Source organism: Orcinus orca, chromosome 9, assembly GCF_937001465.1.
Source record: "Orcinus orca chromosome 9, mOrcOrc1.1, whole genome shotgun sequence".
NCBI lineage: Eukaryota > Metazoa > Chordata > Mammalia > Artiodactyla > Delphinidae > Orcinus > Orcinus orca.
Window position 1 is genome coordinate 28,879,937 of NC_064567.1, and position 22,978 is coordinate 28,902,914.

A 22,978-nucleotide genomic window follows, 5' to 3' on the forward strand; every position below is an offset into this window, starting at 1 on the left:
TCATTCAGTAAATAGTAATTTTGTTAAATTTTAAGGGTCACAGTTAAATGTTTAGCCTTGATTTTAATATTAGATCAGAGTCATTTTCCATGGTTTGCTCTTTTTCACAAATTATTGCTTTGCCTTTTAAATAAAATTGAAAGGAAATAGAATGAGACCAGGATGGTCAGGGAAACATTTCTTTAGCTTATTTTGAGAAAAAGAATATTCTTTCTTTGTCCATTCTGAACTTAGAAAATCTATTTTTTCTATATGATACTGAAATATTTAACAATTCATAAAAAACGTAGCATTTACATTAAAATACCACCTTAAATACAGCCCTGTAATTTTCACCAGGAACCTTGTAAAATATCATGAATATACATGCATGAATACTAAAACAAGACCACTCAAAATTCACATGGAAGTGCAGCATTTCACACAACATAATAAATATCCAGGATATCAAATCCACAAATTGATCATTATTCTGATTTAGATTCTTTTTTTCCAGTTAAGACTTTTACTGTATAATTTATTATAATAACCTTACAAGTTAAACATAACTAATTGAGAACAGAATTCAACTAATCTGACTGCTGAAATAGCACAATTGTCAATATATTGCCGCATATTTTAATTTACAACATATAAAGCTGCCATTTCGGCAGGAAATACACATCCATGTAACTAACTGCTCAATGAACTTCTTTTTCAATGTATGAAAAAATGTCAAAGTTAATAGTATGAAAGGAAACAGAAGCTAATATTATTTCTGAGATAATTTTATTGCCTTAGCTCTTGGGCTTTGGCAAAAAATATCTTAAGTTTCAATATATATCATATAACTTAAAAACATTATTTACAAAATATAAAAAATTTAACAAAATACTGTACAAAATACTGTCTTTACACATTTAAAGGATGCTTTTCCTTACAATGTACGAGAGCCCTTTATATTTCTACCTCTGATTTTCCCACATGCTTTCAGGATCCCTTCCTCCAGTATTTCAGAGCTGAGTTTTTAATAGTGGAAGCTGGTCTATAATGAAAGTGTGAAGCCAAAGATAAAGGTTGCTATATACCTCACTGATACTCTTCTAGATCAATTCTCCTGGTTAAAAGTCACTTAAACTCCAAATCATACATTTTGCTTTTTACATTTTGCTTCTTACATCTTGCTTCTTTTGTTTTGTCACGAAATATCGCTAACAAACATGTTTTAGGGGGTGTTATATCACTTATGAAGATTCTTTCTTCTGAAATGAATGAAAGTGTTAAGTAGGCACCCACCACTTCTGTTAACCTGTCCCAACACCTTCTGTTTCTATGCACCAACACTTAGTATGATTTCTTCATAAAAAATACTCAGAGAATGAGATTCATATTTACTGCTCCTTGCTGCTCTAATAGATGTCTTTTTTAAATGACTAATATTCACCCACCACTATTGAGTTCCATAACCAAGTTCCATAGTCAAGGATCTTATCCTGAGTATGGACCAGTTCTCTCGGCATGAAGGCTCTTTCCTGTTCTTTCTTGCTTACGAGACAGTTTATCTTCCTTGCCCTCAATATCTGTTCCCTAAACCACCAACATATGAACTCAAACTTTTTCAGTTTTAGAATCCCAAGAAATCTACATGCCTAGTGTGTGACATTGACATCGATCAGGTAAAGGGACTTCTGAGAGAGCCTTGAGGATCTGGGAATTCTGAGGAGGCAGGTGTCAGGCTCCCCAGCCCAGCACAGTGGGAGCCACTCCCGTTGTACGTCTGTCACTGGGGACTCTTGCCCAAGGCTAGAGTGGTTACTTGCAAGTGTGGACATCAGTCATGCTTTCACACCTCCTGCAGCGGACGTAGCAGCACCAGATAAACTTGCACTCGCATCGCTCCACGTGCCTGACCACGTGGGTGTTGTAGCCCCTGCCGCAGCAGAGGAGGTTGCAGCCGTCTGCGCCCTCTGACGTGCGGTTGCACTCTCTGCCTTGGGTCCCTGGGATCCCGAGTTTCTTATCCTCTACACAGTAATTGGGAGACTTATTAATGTAGAGCAGATCATCCTTGTGGATCGGTATTTTCCTCTGATCTTTCTCTCTCCTGTGCATTTTCCTCTTTATTTTGTCTGAGATTTGGACACTGTTTTCATATTTATCCTTCAACAGACGGCCAATCTTTTCAAAAGAAGACATGGTTTTCCAGCATGTTTTCACAGCACAGGAGCCGGAAACTCCGTGACACCGGCAGTCTAATGACATCAACTTGGCGACAGCCTGAAACCAACAGGAATTGAGTGAAACATCGTTCATGAAGTGTTTTACTCAACAACAGAAGCACTACCAGCCTAATCACTTAACTTTCCGGATCTGTTTACTCCTGTATAAAAATGATGGTTATATACTTCAATTAAAATTAAATAAAATAATAATAGTTTTAAAAATACTTCAATTAAATAATAGAAAAATAATAATTTTTAAAAATAAGGATGATTTTGCACGTAAAGGATATTTTAGATCGCTTAGAATTCAAATGTTTTGTCCTTCTCTTCACTCTACAGAACAAACCTTTCTGAGTCTAACTTAAAGAAGCAGACCAAGCTAATAACTTTAACAGAGATTAGCTGAGATAACAAAGGGAAGTTACGTTTATTTCTAATCTCTCATTTAATTTTGGGTGTGAGAGGATGTTCATTAGTGCCTCTATGTTCCTGATACCGTTCATTTTAGCACCTTGCTACTCAGAGTGTGGTTCATGGACCAATAGCGCCAGCATCCCTTGTGAGAAATACAAACTCTCAGGTCCCTCACCAAACCTGTGGAATCAAAATCTGCATTTTAATAAGATCCTCAGGTGACTTGTAGGCACACAGAAACAGCTGTGGAACTTTACAAATAACCCTTGAGATTCTTATTTAATTTGTCGAGGTGGGGTCCAGGCAATGACTTCTACAAAGCTGCTCCGATGATTCCAAGGGCATCCAAGGATGAGAGCTACTGAACTGACAGTTCTCAGGTTTGATCACTGCAAACGTCAGTTATATTCACAGGGGTTTGGGGGGATATGCTATCCCCTGGTCACAGAACACATGAGAAATCCTGACTAATCAACTTAAGTTGGTCAAAAGAAGGGGTTGGAGAGTGCAGTGGCTCCCAGCCAATTCTTCCCCTCTTCTGGAAAATTAATTCAAAACATATGTCCTATTCTTGATATATCAGTAGCACCCTCCTAACATAGAAAAGGTATAATATTTATATGATTTTTCAATTCCAAGTGCTGAGTTACTCCGTTCAGATGGAGGAATTCAATGAGATGACATACATGGGTTAGAGTCCATTGCCTGACACACATTAAGGTCAAAATAAATGCCCCCTGTCCCTGACGAAGAAGGTACGGTAAGAGTTGAGATAAAATTTCAAATGGGGCTAACCGTGCAAAAACAATACAGAGATTCCTAAAATAAAAGTTTATAGTTCTAATTTCTTACATACCGGCCAGTCAGCATAACTTCCTTCAATCCCCAGAGGATGGCAGAGCAGATTAATAAATCGTCAGGACTAACTGGAGAGTTGACGTTCTGTCAACAGGCTGGGTAAAATAAAAAATGGGTCTAGCCATCCGATAACTTGGAAATTATGTGTGTAATCTCGCCAAATAAAGGAAAAACCCCACCGCTTAAACTCCACTTACAGTTCTTATCAAAACTATAAAATGACAGGGGTTTCTACTTTGTTATTTTGTACCACAGTTGACATTGACATGTTTGTGGAATGTTACATTTCCTAACAAATTAACTAAAGTTTCTGAACTATCTAATGAGACAGAGTATTTCAAACAATTTGTTATATTTGCAGCCTTGAATGAGAGCATATGGTATTGATTTGTGTAATATTCAATACTTTTTATTAGTGTTTAAAATAATAAACCGAACAACATTTAAACACTGTCTTTTATAGGATACGACACATATGCTTGTTTTGAACTCATGAAACTAAGAAGCGAGTAGATATGTCTATTTCTTATTATCTCAGGTAAAATTTACCTTTCAATTGAGAACAATTTGGCACACAAGCTTATTTGGTTAAATTTATGGCATTTGATATTCACAAAGCCTTCAATTCAAAAAGTCTCCAGGCAAATAAATGTTCAAATTAATGCAATCTGCCTACTTTTGTTCAGATATTAAGTGCCCAAAGGATATGAGAAAAAGAGAGCTCAATCAATGCCAGGTAACAGCAAAACAAATTGTCCAAAGAAAGCCAAAAATCTAAGAATGTGAGTTTATGTGTTTAAACCTGATCAACGCTCGTTACAGTCATCACTTAGTGATTTAGAGCTGCCTCTCGCTCAGATTCTTGACTGAGGAGCTGCCTTTTCCTTTTATTAACCAGTTCAGACATTACCTATGGTGTTGCCAATTTGCAAAGCATGGAGGACAGAATAGATGCTCACCAAATACTCATTGAATGGTTAGTCTAGCTCACTTGAACAGTTTTAACTCATCCTCTGTTGGTAATCTGAATCAAGAGGAAGTAATAAAGACCACTTTCTTCAACAAAAGAGTCACTGCCAGGAAGTCAGTGATATTGGGAGACCCTGATCTGGCTGGGTTTTCCTCCAATTCCTCAGCCCACAACAGTGTTAGGACACAAGAGTGACACACTACTGCACAGGTGTGAAGGATAAAAGGGAAGACTGATCTTGAATCCAGGGATACCACCTGCTGAATTTGTAACCGAATTTTGGGGAGAGTTTCCTGCCATAGAAAACTAGAAACTTTTAAATACGTGGAGTTAACTAAACTTTCTAGAGATATTTTTAAGGAATTTAATTCTGTTATCTTTCAATTCCATTACCTTTTTGTCTTTAACGATAAGTATAAGAAAAGAAATAGTATTTTTATTATATATGTGAATATTATTCATATTGATATTCTAGGATAGAAAGACAAAGAACTTGACATGCAATTTAAATGATTATACCCTTGTAAGACTCCAAGGAAGAAACTTGGACAAATAGGGATAAAATAAAGCAATGCAACCACCACTAGGAGAATGTGATGAAATGCAGAGTTCAAGGGCAGATAACATGTACACACACACACACACACACACACACACACACACAGAGAATTTAACTCTCAGAGCACATTTTCATAAATTATTTTACTTGATTTAGTTTTATAGGAAGAAATGCCTTGCATATAGTAGGTAGTTCATGAACATGTACTTGCTTATTATTCCAATTTGACAGAAAAATAAATAGCCTGGTTGAGACACTTGTCTTCCATAGGATAGATGGTAATATATGATATAAAGTCTTTATATGCAGCAGGATAATTTTGGTAGAACAGAGAAAAATGAAAGTGAAAGTACAAATATATTTAAGAAAATTGCATGAACACTCCAAAAATATATACTCTGGAGCTTTTCAGCTAGGATTCTTAATTGATGTCAAATAGCCATTCTGAGATACAGTGATACATAGTGATTTTCTAACAGGAGAAGTAAGAGAATAGCAAACGAATGAGTTGTGTGTGGTTATGAGAAAATTCCTTTCTCTACTTCGCTGAGTTGTTAAGGTTTATAACGATATTAACAGAGGAATGTTTTGTTAACTATTGCAAACAGATGTGCACATTTTGGTGGAATATTTTTAAACTATGGGAGAGCAATTGGGAGCATAGCATCTAATCTACTGGGCTCCCTATGTTAAGTTTTGGTTTGATAAATTTCTGATGAAGTGAAATAGGAAAGATGTATCATTAACACTTAATGTAAAACTAGAAACTGTTTGAGAAGTGGTCTAAGGAGTTAGTTTTGACTCAGAGGTAACACAGCCGGAGGTGATTTTTTTTCGGTAGGTTGCTTTATCCAAGCTTTACAGAAATGACTAAAAAAAAAAAAAACAACTGTTATGGAACATTTTGTGACATTTCATTTGTCAACTATCAGATGATCTGTTCAAGTTTTTATGAAAACAGTGACATAAATTGGATGGTTAATTGTAGTATTCCTATTTCTCTGACCCATTTTGTCCCTTTCAGTCCAAAAATATATATGAACCTGCTGAAAAGCAAAACACTTGTGTGTCGTTCAAGTACTTGTAAATATTCTTGAAACAGGTTAATGAAATTTGGGGGTGGGGCCCATGCCACTTTTTTGAGTTACTCATCATAAAACAAATTATGGGGTAGGGAAACTTAAAAGTTTATGAGGTGGACATGGGAAGAATGGAAATATTTTAAGCACACAAAAAGAAATACCCATAAATATTCCAAGTCACATTATTCTCAGAAGTTCTGCCCCTGGAAGACATCACATCGTTCTGTTAGACAATCACCATTCGGCAACATTATTCTTGGAGTCATAACTTTAGGAATGGTGTCAGAAACCAAGTGGGAATTAGAGTATTTAAGGTCAGCGGTTAGAAAATCATCTACTCTGCTCACAGCACTACTAAGCACCAGTACCCACATTTCTCTGAACGCTTTCCTACGTTTTGAGTTTGGAATTTTGAGATGAGGAAAATCAACTCAGTTGAATGCAGACCTTGACCCTTACTCAGAAGGATATACCTATTAGATTAAACTCCTAATTGCCAATATTGAAAATGTAGTTTTTTGTTCTTCCACGTTAGGTAATATCTTGGAAACCTGGTTGATTTTTGTTGTTGTTCCGGTGCTGGTGGTGGTGTTGGCTTTTTTCTTGTTTTTTTTTTTGACCACCAATGGAAAGAAAAATATTAAAATGTTTTGAATTGTAATAGTTCATGAGAAAAGACCAACAAAAACATCAGTGTAGTGCCCTCAAAATATCCAGGTAATATTTTGTAATATTTAAAGATTCCATCTAGACCAATGTGGAAAAAAAAAAAGATTCAGTAGAGAAAACTGAAATTTACACAAAATGTGTATATACCTAAAGGCTGAATTTTTTGGGCATAATTAGAATAATAGGGAAAACCTCAATAAAGTGAGGACATTGTTTTATTGCCAATAAACAGTGGATTAAAATTGATGCTGAATAGTTGTAATTTTTTTTAAAAAATCAGAATATAAATAGATCAAAGTTAATAGTTATAGAGGCAAATATTGCTACCTAATTTGAAAAAAAGCCACATAAAATGGAATAAAACTAAATAGCTGTCTAATATTGCTAATAAAAATACATTTTAGAATACTTTAGGACTTTTCATAAGTCTGGAGATAACTTTATTCAAAAGAATGAATTATAACATGAGTTTGAAGTTTTGTTTTCTGATTAAATTTTTTTAGTCTCTACCAAATTATTTAAAGAATGACTAAAGAAGATTTAAGGTCTAAGGTGATACTAAATATTCATTCCATTGTTTTCTTGTTTTTAAAATGTATTAATTTGACTTGATGTTTTTCTCTAGAGTTTTAAAGAACAAATGTTAATTACCTTTAACCTCTTTTATATTAATATGTTAGAAATAAAAAAATTCCTTTATTGGATATTATTTAAATTGAAGCAAAAACTCATTCATTTAATTTTTTTTAAATGTAAAACTTTATCAAGAAGAGACCTGTGCATAACTATGGTGTTAGCAGGAGTTACTTTAGTGAGATAAATTAACTTAAAATTTCAAAACAAAAAAATGAAAAGCTTACATAGCTATTTACTGACTCTCCTATTTTCGAATCTTCCATTTTGAATCAATATTCAAATAGAACTGAATAGTCAAATTTGAATTTGAAGTGTTATGGTGATATATTTATTGAGTTTTCGGTTTTTGTATTTTAAACCAAAGTGGTTAAGTAAAGAAAACTGGCTGAAACTTGCAACTATTCCAAGAGAGTTCCATTTATTCACTTTCCAAAAATGTAAAACAAATACAGCATATACTTTAAATATTCCTAAGAGATACCGCAACTCATTTTAATTTATTGCAGGAGAATGTGGCAGATTGCAATGACTACTTTGGGACCTTTACAGGTTATTGAATATTTACAATAATATAGGATATGTGGTGATATTCCCATCCTGAAAAGATTATTACAAAATAGAAAAGCTATATACCTAAGAGAGGTTTTGACTGTTTTTGGAAAGTCACTATGAATTACCAAGTAATTCAACTATGTTGTAGAACTCAAAGCTTATTGTGTCAATATTCATTAAGGGAAATACATAAAAGTTAAATTAAGCTACAAATTTATGCCATTTTAAGAAAATTTAGCATTAAAATATTCATAAAAGAGGTTAATTAGATGTGATTCTTCAAATTTCCCTCTCCCTAGATCTTTAATATATCTATATTTTTAAATATCAAAATATTTAATATATCTATAGTTGCGTTACATTTATCTGTATTTTTCAGTTTTTACAGTGAATCTACATTGCTTTATAATAACATAACTACTTCCCTTAAATAAATTTTGTTTTACGAAAAATATTACTTGAGTTGTGTATTCTCTAATGTATTCAAGAATGTTTTGCTAGAGAAAGTAAGGACAGAACTGATAACTTCTTTAGATGTCATTGTCTACTAAAATAAAGATTTAAAAATATAATGAAAATTCAAATTTGAAAAAATGAAATTTGATTCAGTCCTGTTAGAAAGGCAGATACTGTAAGTCTTATTCTGGCTCTGCAACTAACCATCTAAGAGGGTGGAATAAAATGACCCAACAGGCACTTGTACTTCTGTTATTTTATAATTGGTGTTTTAGGTATACGAACTATACAATCACAAATATATTGTATAATAAGATTCAACTCACATCAGATGGAAACTTAAACTAAATCAATATGGTCAGTACAGGCTCATGAAAGAATATATATATATATATATATATATATATATACTTGCTGTTATACATATATAATAAACATGTAATTTTACATACACACACACACACACACACACACACACACATACATACATATATATTCTTAGACTGCAAGCATTTGGTTTTTAAACCATTTGGTCAGATTGATCCAGAAGTGTAATCCTAGTGTTATTTACCTAAAGGCACTGGATTTCTATTCCATTTTGTAATACATACCTGCCTTCCAGCTTCATTGTTATGAAGGTTCATTGCTAACAGTACTTTGCTTTCTTTTCCCGTGGTGTTTCTGATGGGGAAATCTAGGAACTTTCTGCTGAACCACATGCCATACTGGACATCATCAGAGCAGCCCCCCCAGTGCCAGCCTTCACTTGCTGAGCCGCCGTTCTGCAAGGTGGTGTCACAGGAACACTCGGTCATGTTGCCTGCACTGCATGACCTGGTCACAGAATGCACCAGGCCTGCAGCCATCACAGCATAAATAAATGCTGTTTCCTTGGTGCCTAGAATAAAACATAAGTTGCTAAATGAATGAGTCATACCGTTCTCTGTTTATGTTCATAACAAAGTCTTCTACTTATCTTCTTATCAGGGAAGCAACTTTTCAATGGATGCTTTAATGAGTAGATATTTAAGAAAGGACAATTTCATATTGTTCTCAGCTTTTAAAACAGCAACATTAATTTTCAGTATGATTTTCCTATATTGTATATCATAAATTGTCCTCATACCTTAATATCATCTGTTTATTTTTAAAATTTGAAATGTATGTCAGCATCCAGCTCAACACTTAACAGACAATAAAAATTCTATAAATACACGTTGAATTTAAAATCCCTCATATGAATACGTAAATAGTGATACAATGCCCAAAGGAGTCCCACTTACCCTTCTCGTTAAATTTAAAATGTGTTATCAGAAAACACAAGCTGAAAATTTTGGTATGACTTTTGTTGTGTAAAAAATACACGTCAGAATGCAAATTAAAATTAAGCAAAGACCAAAGCAATTAGGAGATAAATGTTGCAGTTTCATTTCACATCAAAGACTGATTTTTTAAGGATATCCTGAAAAACGATATTAATGTGAAAGTTAAATATTATATAAATATTCTTATATACAGTATTATATCGACTTACAGTATTAAAGGCAGTTAAGATAATTGAAATGTCATCAGCAAAAAAAAAAAAAGAATTGTTATGGAAAACAATTGAATGTTGAATATGGATATCACACACCTGCAATAGGTTTTGAGCTAAAATCTTTGAAAATTAAAGTCCCATTAAAACAGTAATAAAATGGACTAGAAGGGACTCAGCAGGCGACTTTTTCCCCCCCTTTGGAGATGTTTAGATTGGAGTAGAAACGTTATCACGTCGTTGTCCAATAAACCCTTTCAACAGCTGATGCCTCTACATTTCAGCAACTGTGAAGAACACATCCTCTTCTTTTTTTTCTGCAGGGAGTCAGGGCCCTTTCGGAAGGGTGTGCCGGCCAAAGCGCAGCGGGGCAAAAGCGATGCTTTGGCGGCGGTGAGTGTAGGGACCCGGCGGGGAAGGGTCAAAGGTGGAGGGGGAACCGAAATGAGTGTGGAAAACAACTAAGAATCTTTCAGCGCCCAGGCCTGAAATCCTTTGAATCTGCTGATACCTCTGTACCTTTATCCTTACCAAGTCACTGCTAGGCCGGTGGAAGTGGAACTTCGTGTTACTGCAGCTTCCCGCGCCGCAGCTGTGCGCAGAGGAGGGAAAAGATAGAAGGAAAGGAATAGAGGGGAGAACTAAAGTAGTGCTCGAGCTAGCCTCACGTGGGGCTGCCCGGGACAGTCCCTTTAAAATCGCCATTATTCCGTCTTCCGGGTGCTGTAAGGAGCCAACCAGCTTGGGGCTTCGCTGCAATTAGCCAGGGCTCGGTGCGCAGCGGAGCTGCTTTTAAATCAAAGCAGATGCGGCAGCGGCATTCCCCGTAGCCGACATCATGTTTCTCCAGCTGGTCATCCACGTAGGGGGGCGCTACGGGGTCCGAGGGGTCGGCGGGGTGGAGTGTCAGCTTTTCCCCAACTCCGGCCGGGCGCCGCGGGGAAGGAGGAAGAGCTACAGCTCCACGCGCCCCGCTCGGGACCTGGGGTGTCACCCCGTCCAGGACAGCACCTGCACCCGGGTCTGGCTTCAGTCGCCCCCAGTTTCATTGCACTAAAGGACCTCTCTGGGGATTTAGGGAGCGACGGGACCACGCAAGCACTCTTTATTTACAAGAATTGGAGGACCTGCCCTCCGTCCCGCGCCAGCTGCGAGCGTCCCGGGACTCACCGCTGCTCAGCTCGTAGCCAAAGAGAGGGCTGGTGTCAGGCGGGGCGGCGGCGGCCGCCAGGCAGTTCCATCTCTCGTATCTGAACTGGCTCCTGCACTCCTGAATGCCCAGACGGGCGCCCTCGCAGATGCTCGGCAGCAGGTACGGTTTCCTCTTGCACAGCTCCTTCTGGCGGCTGTTCAGCGGCAAGCTGGCGCAGCCCAGCTTCTCCGGAACCCCAAAGGAGGCGATGCCCAACCACCTGTAAGACACGGCCGCCCCTAGCGTCAGCCGCTGCCCTGCTCTCCTCCCAATCCCAGATGTTTACCCGAAATTTAGGTCGCCCGCCCTAGGGTCCCGCCTCTCCTCTCCAGCCTCAGCTGAAAGTTCCCTGAGGCTGGGCATCCCTTTTGCCACAAACCCCGTGCTCCCCTGCTGCCCCCATACTCACATCCAGTTTCCTTGGGCTCCGCAGGGGAACAGCGTGAGCAGGGCTGCCCACAGCGCGCACAGGCGGGACAGTCCCAGGAGCGCTGCTCTGTCCATGGCCCCCGCATGGAGTCTCCCAGGCCCAGCCACTCCTCTTCGACCCTCCCCAGCCAGAGGCCCACCAGGACAGAGGTCAGTTCCCCAGCACCAAGTTGTCCCTCGCCTCCTTTCTCCCTGCAGACAACGTAAAAAGGCCAGCCGTAGTAGGGGCTCTCAGCAGCCTTCTCCTCGCGAGCTGGGAGCAGCGTGAGGAAGTTGGGAAAGTAGCTTGGGGCACTCCTCCCGAGACGAGTTGAAGATGTGCCGGAGATGCGGGAGCGTCCCTCGCATTCCAAGGTGAGAAACTTCTGTTGATGTAGCTCTGTCTCCATCGCCCCCGGCCTCTCCTCCCATCTCCTCCCCCTGGCCGCACCTGGAGCCTGATTGGCCCAGCAGCGGCCCCTCATCTCATCATCCCGGGTCCTCAGGCTCTCATTGGCTGAGAGCAGGCTCCGCGGGGGGCGCTCGGGCCCGCTGTTCCCCGACAGCCGGTCCAGATCCTGTGTTCCTGACCTTTCCTCCTGTCACAGTTTCCTGAGAGCGGGTCTCTGCGGGAGGGGTATTGATTCCACCCGAAGACTGATAGGGGAGCTTCTGTCTTAACAACCCTGGGTGAAGGTGTGGGTTGAATGGGCGATGTTTGAGTTCCACCCAGCCCAGTCTCATTTGGATTAATTACCCTCTGGGTGGAGTGGATGGAAAAATCTCACTGCCCCCGTTTCTTTCCTCTCCTTCACCTCACAGGAGAATAATCTTCTTGAGTCAGAGTTGCTACCAAAAAATTGACCTTTCAACATCCTGCTTGAGGTCTCAACGTTTCAGGAGACTTTAGAGAATGAGTAAAATACTTGTCAAGCTTGAGATCGATCATCGTCTGTGCAGGCATTTACTTTTATCGAAAGGGAAGATTCCAGCCTAGCATCGAATCTACCATATTTAAATTGTGTTAGGTGATTTCGTTTTACGATTTTGCTTATTTTCCGTAGTCTTTGAGGGCACTGTCAGAAGATGGAGGGCACAGAGAGAATGCGAGTGAGAGCTGTCTGGAGAGCTCTAGAAAGATGAGGGCTGTGTTCTTTCCCTTCTCTCCAATGCACACTATGTCTCTCTTGGAGACTTTGGACAGGGCTACACATTGAAGACAAATTTTAAAAGCTTACTTATGAAACACCTACTGTGTGTCCACTATTGTGAGAATTTATGAAGATCCCTTCCCTTAAAGGCACAGCCTTTCTGGTCTTGTCTCCAGCCATGGAGACAAGTCTGAAACAAAATAATTTGAGATTATCAGTAAAGGAAAGTATAGAATCCAGCAAGTTACTCTTTGGAGCCAAAGAGTTCGGAAGCAGGAGAATGTTCTGGTGCCTGGAAGTTTAGAGAGTTTAGTTAACCAGTGTTTTCCAGGTTAGAAGATCTCTGGGGAGAACTCTGAATTCAGGCGGCACATGCGTAGCTGCGGTATCAGAAAACCCTGTCTCAACTAGTTGGTGACAGGAAATGTTTATGAGGGGCATCACCTGCTCCTCAGAGGACTTCTGAAATGTTAGTAAACTCTCAGGGATACCACCTTAGTGGGTTCCAAAATCTAGACTTACTCAAATTAAAGATTTACTTTATTAGCTTTATCCTCAAACAAATGATTTTATTTGCTGCATGTCTCCTATATCAGCCCAGAGCAATAAAAGCTCACTGAAATTCCCATCCTGTCCCATTCATTTTTTTATCCAACAAATATTTATTGAGTGAACGCTATGTACCAGGTCCTAAAGCCACATTGTAATTTTTAGAGAGTCAAGTTGATGATAGGGTGTAGTTACTGATCCAGAAATATTTTGGCTAATGGCTAGTGGCCTCTCTGAAAATCAGAGGCTTCATCCAAGCTCACTTTATTCTGCGAGCCTCTCCATGAGGGATAGTGGAGAATTCCCTGCTGAACTCCTGCCATGGGGCCCAGTACACGAGATCCTGGTTTTGAGCACAATTTACTGAACAGATTAACAACGTGGTGAGGAACATCCCGAGCAGATATCTAAGTGGCCCAAATGGTGAAACTAGAGAAGAGGCTTCCTCTGCAGGGGTATTGGGGAAGAACTGGGGGAGTGGAGAACACAAATACTTTAGGTTGATTTTTCGATCCAACGATGGTAGATGTTTTAAGGAAGTTGCTGGACTTTTTTCCTTTAGGAAGATATACTGAGCCTCTGTTACGGGTTAAAAAGTGGGGATAGCACTGAGTTAAATGGTAGTGGAGTTTATAGCCCAGTTGGCAATCACAGCCAGAGCAATGAATGCATTGGGGAAGTACTGTGCGCTGGGAACACACACTGTAGGACTACTTAATCTAGTTTGGGAGTGGGGTCACTTGAATGTTGCCTTTGTTGTTAGTCTAGGGATCAAACACTGTCCAGGCGTCCAGATAAACCTTTAGAGGGGCACTCACAGTATTCTATTCTTAGAGTCTAAGACCACTGGGTCAACTAGTTTCAAATCCAAGGCACAGTTTCAGGGCCTGAGTGGTCCTGCATCTTTTCTGTGTGGTCTAGGGCCTTAGGGGTCATTCTGTTCATATCTCTAAAGCAAAGGAGACTTACTTCCAGGAGATGGTCCAGCTGAAGAATTAAGCTTCTTATTCAACAAGCAGACATTCGAGTGCCTTTTTTGTGTCATGCACTGAGAGCCTACATGCCCCCTGTGTTTTCTCTCTTACTCTCTGTCTCTCTCTTCTCTCTCCATGCAAAGATTCAAACCCCTCAAATTGGTGCTCATTTTATAGATAAAGAAATGAATTTGGAGACACTAAGAAACTTGCTCAAGGCCACTCAGCTAGAAGACAGTAGAGTCAAAAATCGATCTTATTTTAGAGGTCTTGTTTTTCCTACCACAACATACTGCTGCAGAACTTGATTAAAAAGCACTGCTTTTTTTTTCCTTTTTTTGACCAAATCCCAGGTATCTGGTCTCAAGGTCTAAATTCCTCTTCTGTGTCCCGCAGATCTTTATATCACAGTTCACAGATCTCTCCATCAAAAGGGATGTTCTGTTCTGTGAACATAAACAAAAACCCACAATGGGTGGGTGGGTCTCCTGAAGAGGTCTCCCTGAAGTCGGGTCTCTCAGAGGCAGATGGCGGTCTGCGTGGATGCCCTTCCATTCCACCTCCACCCCCACCCCCACCCCCACTTTGCTGTCTGGTTTTTGTGGACTGGGAGGTATAGTGGAAAGAGCACTGGGCTGAGTTGAGTGATTGGGTTTCCAGTTAGCAGGTTATAATCTTGGGCAATCAATTTCACTTTTGATCCTCAGTCTTCTCACCTGTAAAATGCTCAAAAGCTCTTTCGGATCTGAATCTCTTACTGGAGTTTCCACAGGGCTGGAGGGAGGGAGGCGGTAGGCATGGTGTGTACATGGATGTGGTGGGGTGGAGTGAATTTGCACTCCTAGGAGGAGGAAGCCTAGCGACCGGGTTTGTCTACCTGAGAGAGGGGCCCCAGTTCTTAGGGTGGCACAGGCTAGAGTTTTCTGGCCCCCATTTTGTATCTTCTGTTCCACTTTTCCTTGTGGATTTTAATTAAAATGAATTATTTTCTTTGCAGAAATATCTTAAGGTGGTCGAATTTTAAAATGTATTATAATCCTGTCAGGTCACATGAAACTTTATTTAGAAGATAAAAGAAGTTACAGATATTTTCTTTATCCTGGAATATGAAGGTGAGGGGCTCCTTCAGAATCTAATTTATATCTCTTATTAATTTGAAGTGGTTCCTCTCTACCACCATTAGTGGGGGTTATGCTCTCTATTTAAAGTTGAAGAATAAAGTAAATGATGGGTCAAATCCAAACATATACGCAACTACACATTTCAAATTGTTCATTTCTTTAGCAGCAAGAAGGAATCTCATTTCCTATTTATTATTTGTGATTTTGTAATTCAGAGAGAGAACAAAATATTAACTGTCTGATAGAACATAACCTGGTGCTTACTGTCTTATGCAGGCTTTCTAAAAAATGTTGTAAAGATCATACCACTAATTGTTCAAAATGGGAGCTGAACTTATATCATCTCATGATCTGAGCCCAGCTACCTAAAATTTGATTAATGCTGTTAAGCAAAGCACAGTGTAACTCCAAGTTTGTACAGATTACTGAAGCATCTGTAGCTTCTTGATCTGGCGAGAAGGGTACATGAATTTGTTTTCCTAGCAACGGTAAGGTGTTTTGAGCTACATTCAGGAAAAGGGGATTTAGGAGGGAGAGCCAGAGGAAATATTCATTTCACTCAAAGAAGCTCTTCAGAGAGACTGCATCTCTGACCATGGTCCTCTCTGACCAACTGGGCCAGTTGAACCAAGATAAGTAGCTGGCCAGCAATAAATCCCACCTCCCATCCGGGACAATTGTAGATTATTAGCTGTAGAACCCAGGAGAGGCTGTGCCTTCTGGTAGTTTTCTCTCAGTCCCTGGGAAACTCAGCAAAAAGTCTGCCTGCACAGATATGCCTTGGACTCTGTCTCTGGCAGTCCATCAGAGGACGAGACTTCTAAGGGCCCTGTTGTAAGAATTTCTGCTGCAGATCACAGAGACTTATGTACTGGAAACTGATACCAGAAGCACCCCAGCTGGTCTTAACTCTCATGATGGAACAGAAGACCAGAGGTGACTTTTTACATAACTGGGTCCTCATCCATTCTATTTTAAATTCCACCTGGATGCTACCAGTGTGGGACAGAGCACAGGCTTGTGACCACTGGCTCTCAGGAGGGGGCAGAGAATGGTATTCTGGATGTCCTGTTGTCCTTTGGTGGCCTGAAAAGCCCGACTTGGAGCAGCAGAGGAGACACCAGTGACAGAACTAGGAGAAGGGACAGGAGTTGGAGAAGGATGCTGTCTTGCTTTGTAAATGTTCACAACTATGAAAGTAAAAAAAATTATTTTTGTTGTTTACTTGTCCTAGAAATTAAGATTGAAGAAGACTCAATAAGTGTTAATAGAACGTGGCTTATCTCTAATGGTTATTTGCACTGATTATGCAATCTTTTCGGAATGAGGGACTATAAGTAAAATCCTTGACAAACAAGAGTGGTCACTATTTGTCAAAACTGAAATGCATGGAGAATGTTGAATCTCTCCATACCCCTTTTCAAAACATTTTTTTCTGAATTCTGTATAACAAAACAACTGAATTAATGAATTATTATTGAGTTTAAAAAATTATCAAGAAAACTTCAAAAATCTGGACTTTCATATTTTTAGGAGTACTATTTATGGAGAGATCACTGGGATGTCTATAATGGAAAAAACCAAATTTTCTCTTTTTTTTTTTCCTTTTTTTTTTTTTTTTTTTGCGGTGCTCAGGCCTCTCACTGTTGTGGCCTCTCCCGTTGCGGAGCACAGGCTCCAGACGCACAGGCTCAGCGGCCACGGCTCACGGGCCCACGGGCCCACGGGCCCAGCCGCTCCGCGGCATGTGGAATCCTCCCAGACCGGGGCACGAACCCGCGTCCCCTGCATCTGCAGGCGGACTCTCAACCACTGCGCCGCCAGGGAAGCCCTTTTTTTCCTTTTTACTAAAATCAAGCAATCTCAAACTTTAAGGGAGAAAACTTGGAGGGAAGTCATTTAGAAAGAGTCAACGGTGTCTATCTTATTCTAACTGTTGGTCTGCATAATTACATTTAATTGTTGTGATATAATTCTGCATTCAACAAAATGCCAGTCAAAACTCAGCAAATGCTGAAACTGCCTTTGTATTCGAGGCTGTTGTCCATACGTCTGACCATTGGCTACTGTCCTCATCATGGGTGGTCAGCATGTTGAAGTGAGGTTTGTTAAGTCTGGTCAAGCGACAGTTACCATTTGGTGTTTACTCCATCTTCACACCAGATGAATCACATTTAAATTTAACTTTAAATGTGAATCACATTTAAATTTAACTTTAAATGTGAATTAAATTAACTTTAATTAAAATGTGAATTTTAAAATGTGAAATTTAAACAAAATATTAAATTTAAAATGTGAATTTTAAATTTAAAACAAGACCAAAATTTTAACAATTTTAACCTAAATTTTAACCTAATTAACCTAATTTTAACCTAATTTTTAACAATTGTTAAAATTTTAACAATTTTAAATTTAAAACAAGACCAAAATTTTAAATTTAAAAACAAGACCAAAATTTTAAATTTAAAATTAAAACAAGACCAAAATTTAAATTAAAACAAGACCAAAATTTAAAAACAAGACCAAAATATTAAATTTAAAATGTGAAATTTAAAATGTGAACTTTAATTAAAATGTAAATTAAATTAATTTTAATTAAAATTAACTTTAAATGTGATTCACATTAACTTTAAATGTGAATCACATTTAAATTTAACTTTAATTTTTTCACTTTCCCCACTGAAACCTTGAATGATTTCTTATTTACCCCTCCCTATGTTGTAAACCCTTTGGTTTGACTTCTAAAAATCCTTCATTCAGGATTTCTCCATAGCTGTCATTTTTTATTAAATTCACTCTCTTTCCTTATGGTCATTCTCCCTAGGCAGCCCAGTGTCTTTCTTCCCTTTTCCACAAGCAGGGCTTGCATGTTACTATTTCGGTTTCTTGAGAAACCCTGCCTCCATACCTAGAATTTTTTCTTTCTTTTTTACTTACCCAAGCCTGCCTACCCATTCTTTAGGTCACACTTCTTCAGGAAGTCTTACACAGTTAATCATATTAACACCGCTCTCTGCCTAACTTCTACTTCATCTGAGGTACCTATCAGATGATGTATCGCTTAATTTACTTTTGCTTTCTGGTGGTTTAACATGCCTTCACTGTAAGTCACCAATTACATTATAAACCTCTTCAAATCAAAGAATATGAGGAATTCTTTTGCACGCCCCCCCCCCAATGCCTACAACAAGGCTGAGTGGGTAGTAGGTGTTCAATATTGGTTGTGTGGTTGTCGTTCTAACGGACAAGGCATCTCTCATAACACTGGAATGAACGAAGCATAAAGTCGAGAGCTGTCAGCATTGACATCATCTACTAATTTGCCACTTTTCAACTGGAAGTTCGCCATGACTTGTACCTAGTACGTTGCATAGTACGGGCCACATGGTCCGCACAATTTCCAAGGGGACCATCAGACGGCTGGGTCTAGAGTATTCGCACGTTCGGTTTTTGCTAGTGTTCAAATCAGTAAATACGCTGATACTCTTAAATCTTTCTGACAAATCTGTAGCCATGCCACGTGCTCTTTCCAGGTACGTCTGTTGAGCTCTGCTAATAACTCAAACGCTTACTTGAAGTTGCCTCCAGAGAGTGCTTTCATTTGAGTCAGCAAGTGCTCAGAGCCCAGGAGATTTACGAGGGTTCAGAGACATAAACATGAACGGCGTTGAAGGTGTGAGGTGTGTTCCAACTGTAGCCCCCTCACCTTCTGTTAGTGATTACAGGAAGGGAGGCATCAATACAGAAACAGCTGACTTGAGGGCTCTCAAGTTCGCAATCTGATGAAGTCTTCTGGTGCCAGACCAACTTTGGGGGTTGTCACATAGCTTAGTGAAACGGCTTCCAAAATGGGCTGAAAACCACAATATTGATATACTGGGCCACGTGCCAGAACAGAGCCTGAGTCCAGCCGACTGGGTAAAAGATTTCAGTTGCTACTTCAGCACCAGCGTATTGTCTGCAATCCCCAGGGCACACTCACAAAACCAGCACCAGACAAACACAGTGGAGCCACTTTTTCATGCTGTTTTGGGGAGAGAACTAATATTTGCCTTATAGGTTAACTGCGTTATGGCAGGCTTCGGCTGAAAGGAGTTTTCCTTCAGGGACTGATTTGGCCTTCAGCATATCTTAATCTTATAGTGATTGTTGGCAGTCCAGGGCGGGGTTCAGTGCTGGAATCTTCCCCTTGATACTCCCCTCCCCTCCCTGTCCCAGGGGTTCTGATGAATAAAGCATGCAGACGGAAAACTGAACCAGTTTGAGCAAAGTATCAGGTTTATTAAGTGTAAGGCTTCCTAGTCGAGCTAGATTATGCAAAGTGAAGTTTTCTATTCCTTCCCGCTGAATTGAAGACAGCAAGGCTGATCCAATAGATCCACCCAGTCTCACGCTGAAAAACTGGACCTGAGAAAGGAGGCTGGCAGGAGGCCACAGGAAGTAGAGAGGACAGCTCACTCTACCCGAGGATGTCCAGGCCTATGAAGAGGGCAGGTGGGGCCATCTTGCTTTGGAGGTACCCACTGGTGACAGGGACCCATTGACTGGCCACTCTTTCTCTGCAGGGGAGGAGTAACCAATGAGGTGGGAAATAGGGTACAGATTTCCTCACCATAGAAGAAAGAAATGAGGGTACAGAAATGTTGAAGGATGTCCTTACTTCCTTGGGCAGACAGCAAGGTATCAGTCTGCTACCTACTGTAAAATGTAGCATGGCAAGCCCTCAAGGTAGATGGGCAGGCAGATGAAGAACCTCTTACGGAAGCTATTCGCAGGATAACTATGACACAGAGGCTGTGGACTGTATTCTGAGAAAAGACAAGCTATGCAGTGATAGTTAGTATCAGTGTAGGGAGTGGTGAGTAGAGGACACATCAATACCCGTTGCAGCACTAGCCCCCTGTGCCCTTGGAAGCTCTGGTGAGATACAGATTAACCCAGAGGAGCAGAGGGATGATTTCAGCAAAAATCATAGCGTCCCTGAATAATGTCATCCTCCTCTACTTATTTAACCTCAGAACACATTATTTGGTTTATTTTTCTGCTTGTGGTTTCCTTTGGTAACAGTGAAATTAATTCATGGTCCCTCACACATTGTCATCTCAGGCAAGTGGCCCAGAAGCATGTTGGGTGGTCTAGAGTAATCGATATAAGGATAGACAGGTGGATGAGGAGAAGTCACAAAATAGGTAATCAACAGGAGGCTTAACGTCAGCAGGCTAAATTTGAGAAATACGTTGTAATATTGATGTATATAGATGTTCATTAAAACGCTGAAGAAATATTTTGATTCATTTCATATGCACAATTATTTGTTGATAAGTTGCATAAATGTTCAGACCAGACAAAACATGTTAGAGCTCCTTGTGATTGCATACAAAGAAATATGCTATATGTTTTCAGGATAACTTAAACCATTTGATAACACTTTTGATGGAGGGTTATTTTTGTTAATCGCTTGCTTTAAGGTGTGTCTTCACTTGGCCCTCAAAAACGAACAAAAGAAAGGAGTTGAAAGTCATAAATATATTTCACAGCTGGAGAAAACAGAAGAACCTCTCAGAAGGAATAAACTCAGGCAGCATTGTCTATCTTTCTGACTTAGTTTTATTCAGTAGCCTCTTGGAATCTTTCTTTCTTGGAATCTTTCTGTGCCTTTTTTCCTTATATTTAAATTATACCTACCGTTCAGTAGTCTAATCAAAGGAGTACACCAGGGCTTCCCTAGTGGCGCAGTGGTTGGGAGTCCGCCTGCCAATGCAGGGGACACGGGTTCGTGCCCTGGTCACGGAGGATCCCACGTGCCGCGGAGCGGCTGGGCCTGTGGGCCATGGCCGCTGCACCTGCGCATCCCGAGCCTGTGCTCCGCAACGGGAGAGGCCACAACAGTGAGAGGCCAGCATACCGCAAAAAAAAAAAAAAGGAGTACACCAGTGAATCAATGGAACTTTGCAAAACAACTTAAATAAAACGATCCTTCTACTAAAATTCTCACAATATCACAGGTATTGAAAAATCATCTGTATGACATAATTAAACAATTAGCTAAGTCTTGTAATGAAAAACAGCAGTTTCCTACTCGCCACTCCCTGTACACCCTCCCCAGAAGTACTAACTTCCGGCTCTCTTAGCTGAATTCTTTTGGTATTTTGCTCTAACCTGTTAAACATCATACTTATACTGTTACTTTTATTTTTTAATAAATTTATTTATTTATTTATTTTTGGCTGCGTTGGGTCTTCCTTGCTGCCCGTGGGCTTTCTCTAGCTGCAGTGAGCGGGGGCTGCTCTTTGTTGCGGTGCGCGGGCTTCTCATTGCGGTGGCTTCTCTTGTTGCAGAGCATGGGCTCTAGGCTCGCGGGCTCAGTAGTTGTGGCTCGCGGGCTCTAGAGCGCAGGCTCAGTAGTTGTGGCGCACGGGCTTAGTTGCTCCGCGGCATGTGGGATCTTCCTGGACCAGGGGTCGAACCCGTGTCCCCTGCGTTGGCAGGAGGATTCTTAACCTCTGCACCACCAGGGAAGCCCTATACTGTTACTTCTTAATTTTGAAAATATGAGGCTTTATCTGTGACTTTCCACTCAGGAATTTGAGGAATTGCTCTGCTTCACTCCTCCCCCCAGCATGTATTTTTGTAGGCTTTATATTCTCAATATATTTATCTCAAAATTGTGGTTAGGTCAGCAGTCAGTTTTTATATTGTAAGACACATAATGTTATTCATGCTAAGCTATGTAGTGACTATGATTATTTTCCTTTCCTTACTTGCTTTTTCCCCCTATTTTCCTGGTTTACTTTTTTTTTTTTTTTTTTTTTTTTTTTGGCCACGTCTCACGAAACATGGGATCTTAGTTCCCTGACCAGGAATCAAACCCGCACCCCCTACAGTGGAAGCGTGGAGTCTCAACCACTGGGCAGCTGGGGAAGTCCCCTGTTTTCCTGGCTTCTTTGTGCTTATCACGAATCCAACCCCAAACCTCCCAATTTTCTAAATCTCCTGAGGTGAATCAGAAGCTTCATCAGTTTTATCTTTTTGACACAGAGTCTCCCATGTCCCCTCACCTGTCCCAGCCTGGAATGGTTGCCTCCGCATCTGGTGGCCAGTGTCATCTGTGATCTGCTTCACCATCATCCCACAGATCACATTTTTCTTGTGTCTTTGTAGAAACCTCATTTTCTGAATCTTGTGTATTTCCCATTTTTGGTTTAGGCTCCTGTTCTAGGGGAGCACATACTCCTGTAGCTTCCCGAGAAAGAGTGTATGTGAGATAAACCTTATGAGAACTTGTCTGTCTTAAAATAGTTTTATCCTATTCTAGTAGCTTGACTAGTGGTTAATTCTAGGTTAGGGATAATTTTCTTTCAGAATTTTGAAGACATTTCTCCATTGTTTTCTAGCTTCCGTTGTTATCATTAAAACATCGGAATATAGTCTAATTCCAGATCTTTTGTATATGAATTTATTTTTTTCCTTTGAAATCTTCTCTTTCTCTGTGATATTTTGAAATTTCATGATGGTGTGGCTAAATGTGGGTGTATTTTTACCTATTCTGGACTCTCAGTAGGCCATCTCAATGTGAAAATCACGTTTTTGTAGAAAAATATTTTAAAATTGTTTCATTGATGATTTTCTCTCCTCTATTTTCTTTCCGCTTT

General features: G+C 40.0%; 2 protein-coding genes across 3 annotated transcripts in view; one reads left to right on the top strand and one right to left on the bottom strand.

Annotated features, from left to right (window-relative positions):
• FAM3C (FAM3 metabolism regulating signaling molecule C) overlaps window positions 1–5,837 on the top strand; it is a 61,647-nt gene extending 55,810 nt beyond the window's left edge. For both annotated transcript variants that reach the window (XR_007479416.1, XR_004481108.2), the window contains one exon: window positions 2,149–5,837. The gene's annotated coding sequence lies outside the window, so the exon portion shown is untranslated. The remainder of the gene's footprint in view (window positions 1–2,148) is intronic.
• WNT16 (Wnt family member 16) lies at window positions 164–11,663 on the bottom strand. Its single transcript, XM_004265514.3, has 4 exons — window positions 11,533–11,663; window positions 11,102–11,343; window positions 9,009–9,295; window positions 164–2,256 (listed from the first exon to the last, which is right to left on the bottom strand). The coding sequence occupies exons 1-4, from the start codon at window positions 11,625–11,627 to the stop codon at window positions 1,792–1,794; spliced, it is 1,089 nt and encodes a 362-aa protein (XP_004265562.1). The 5' UTR covers window positions 11,628–11,663; the 3' UTR covers window positions 164–1,791.
• Window positions 11,664–22,978: the final 11,315 nt, after the last annotated feature.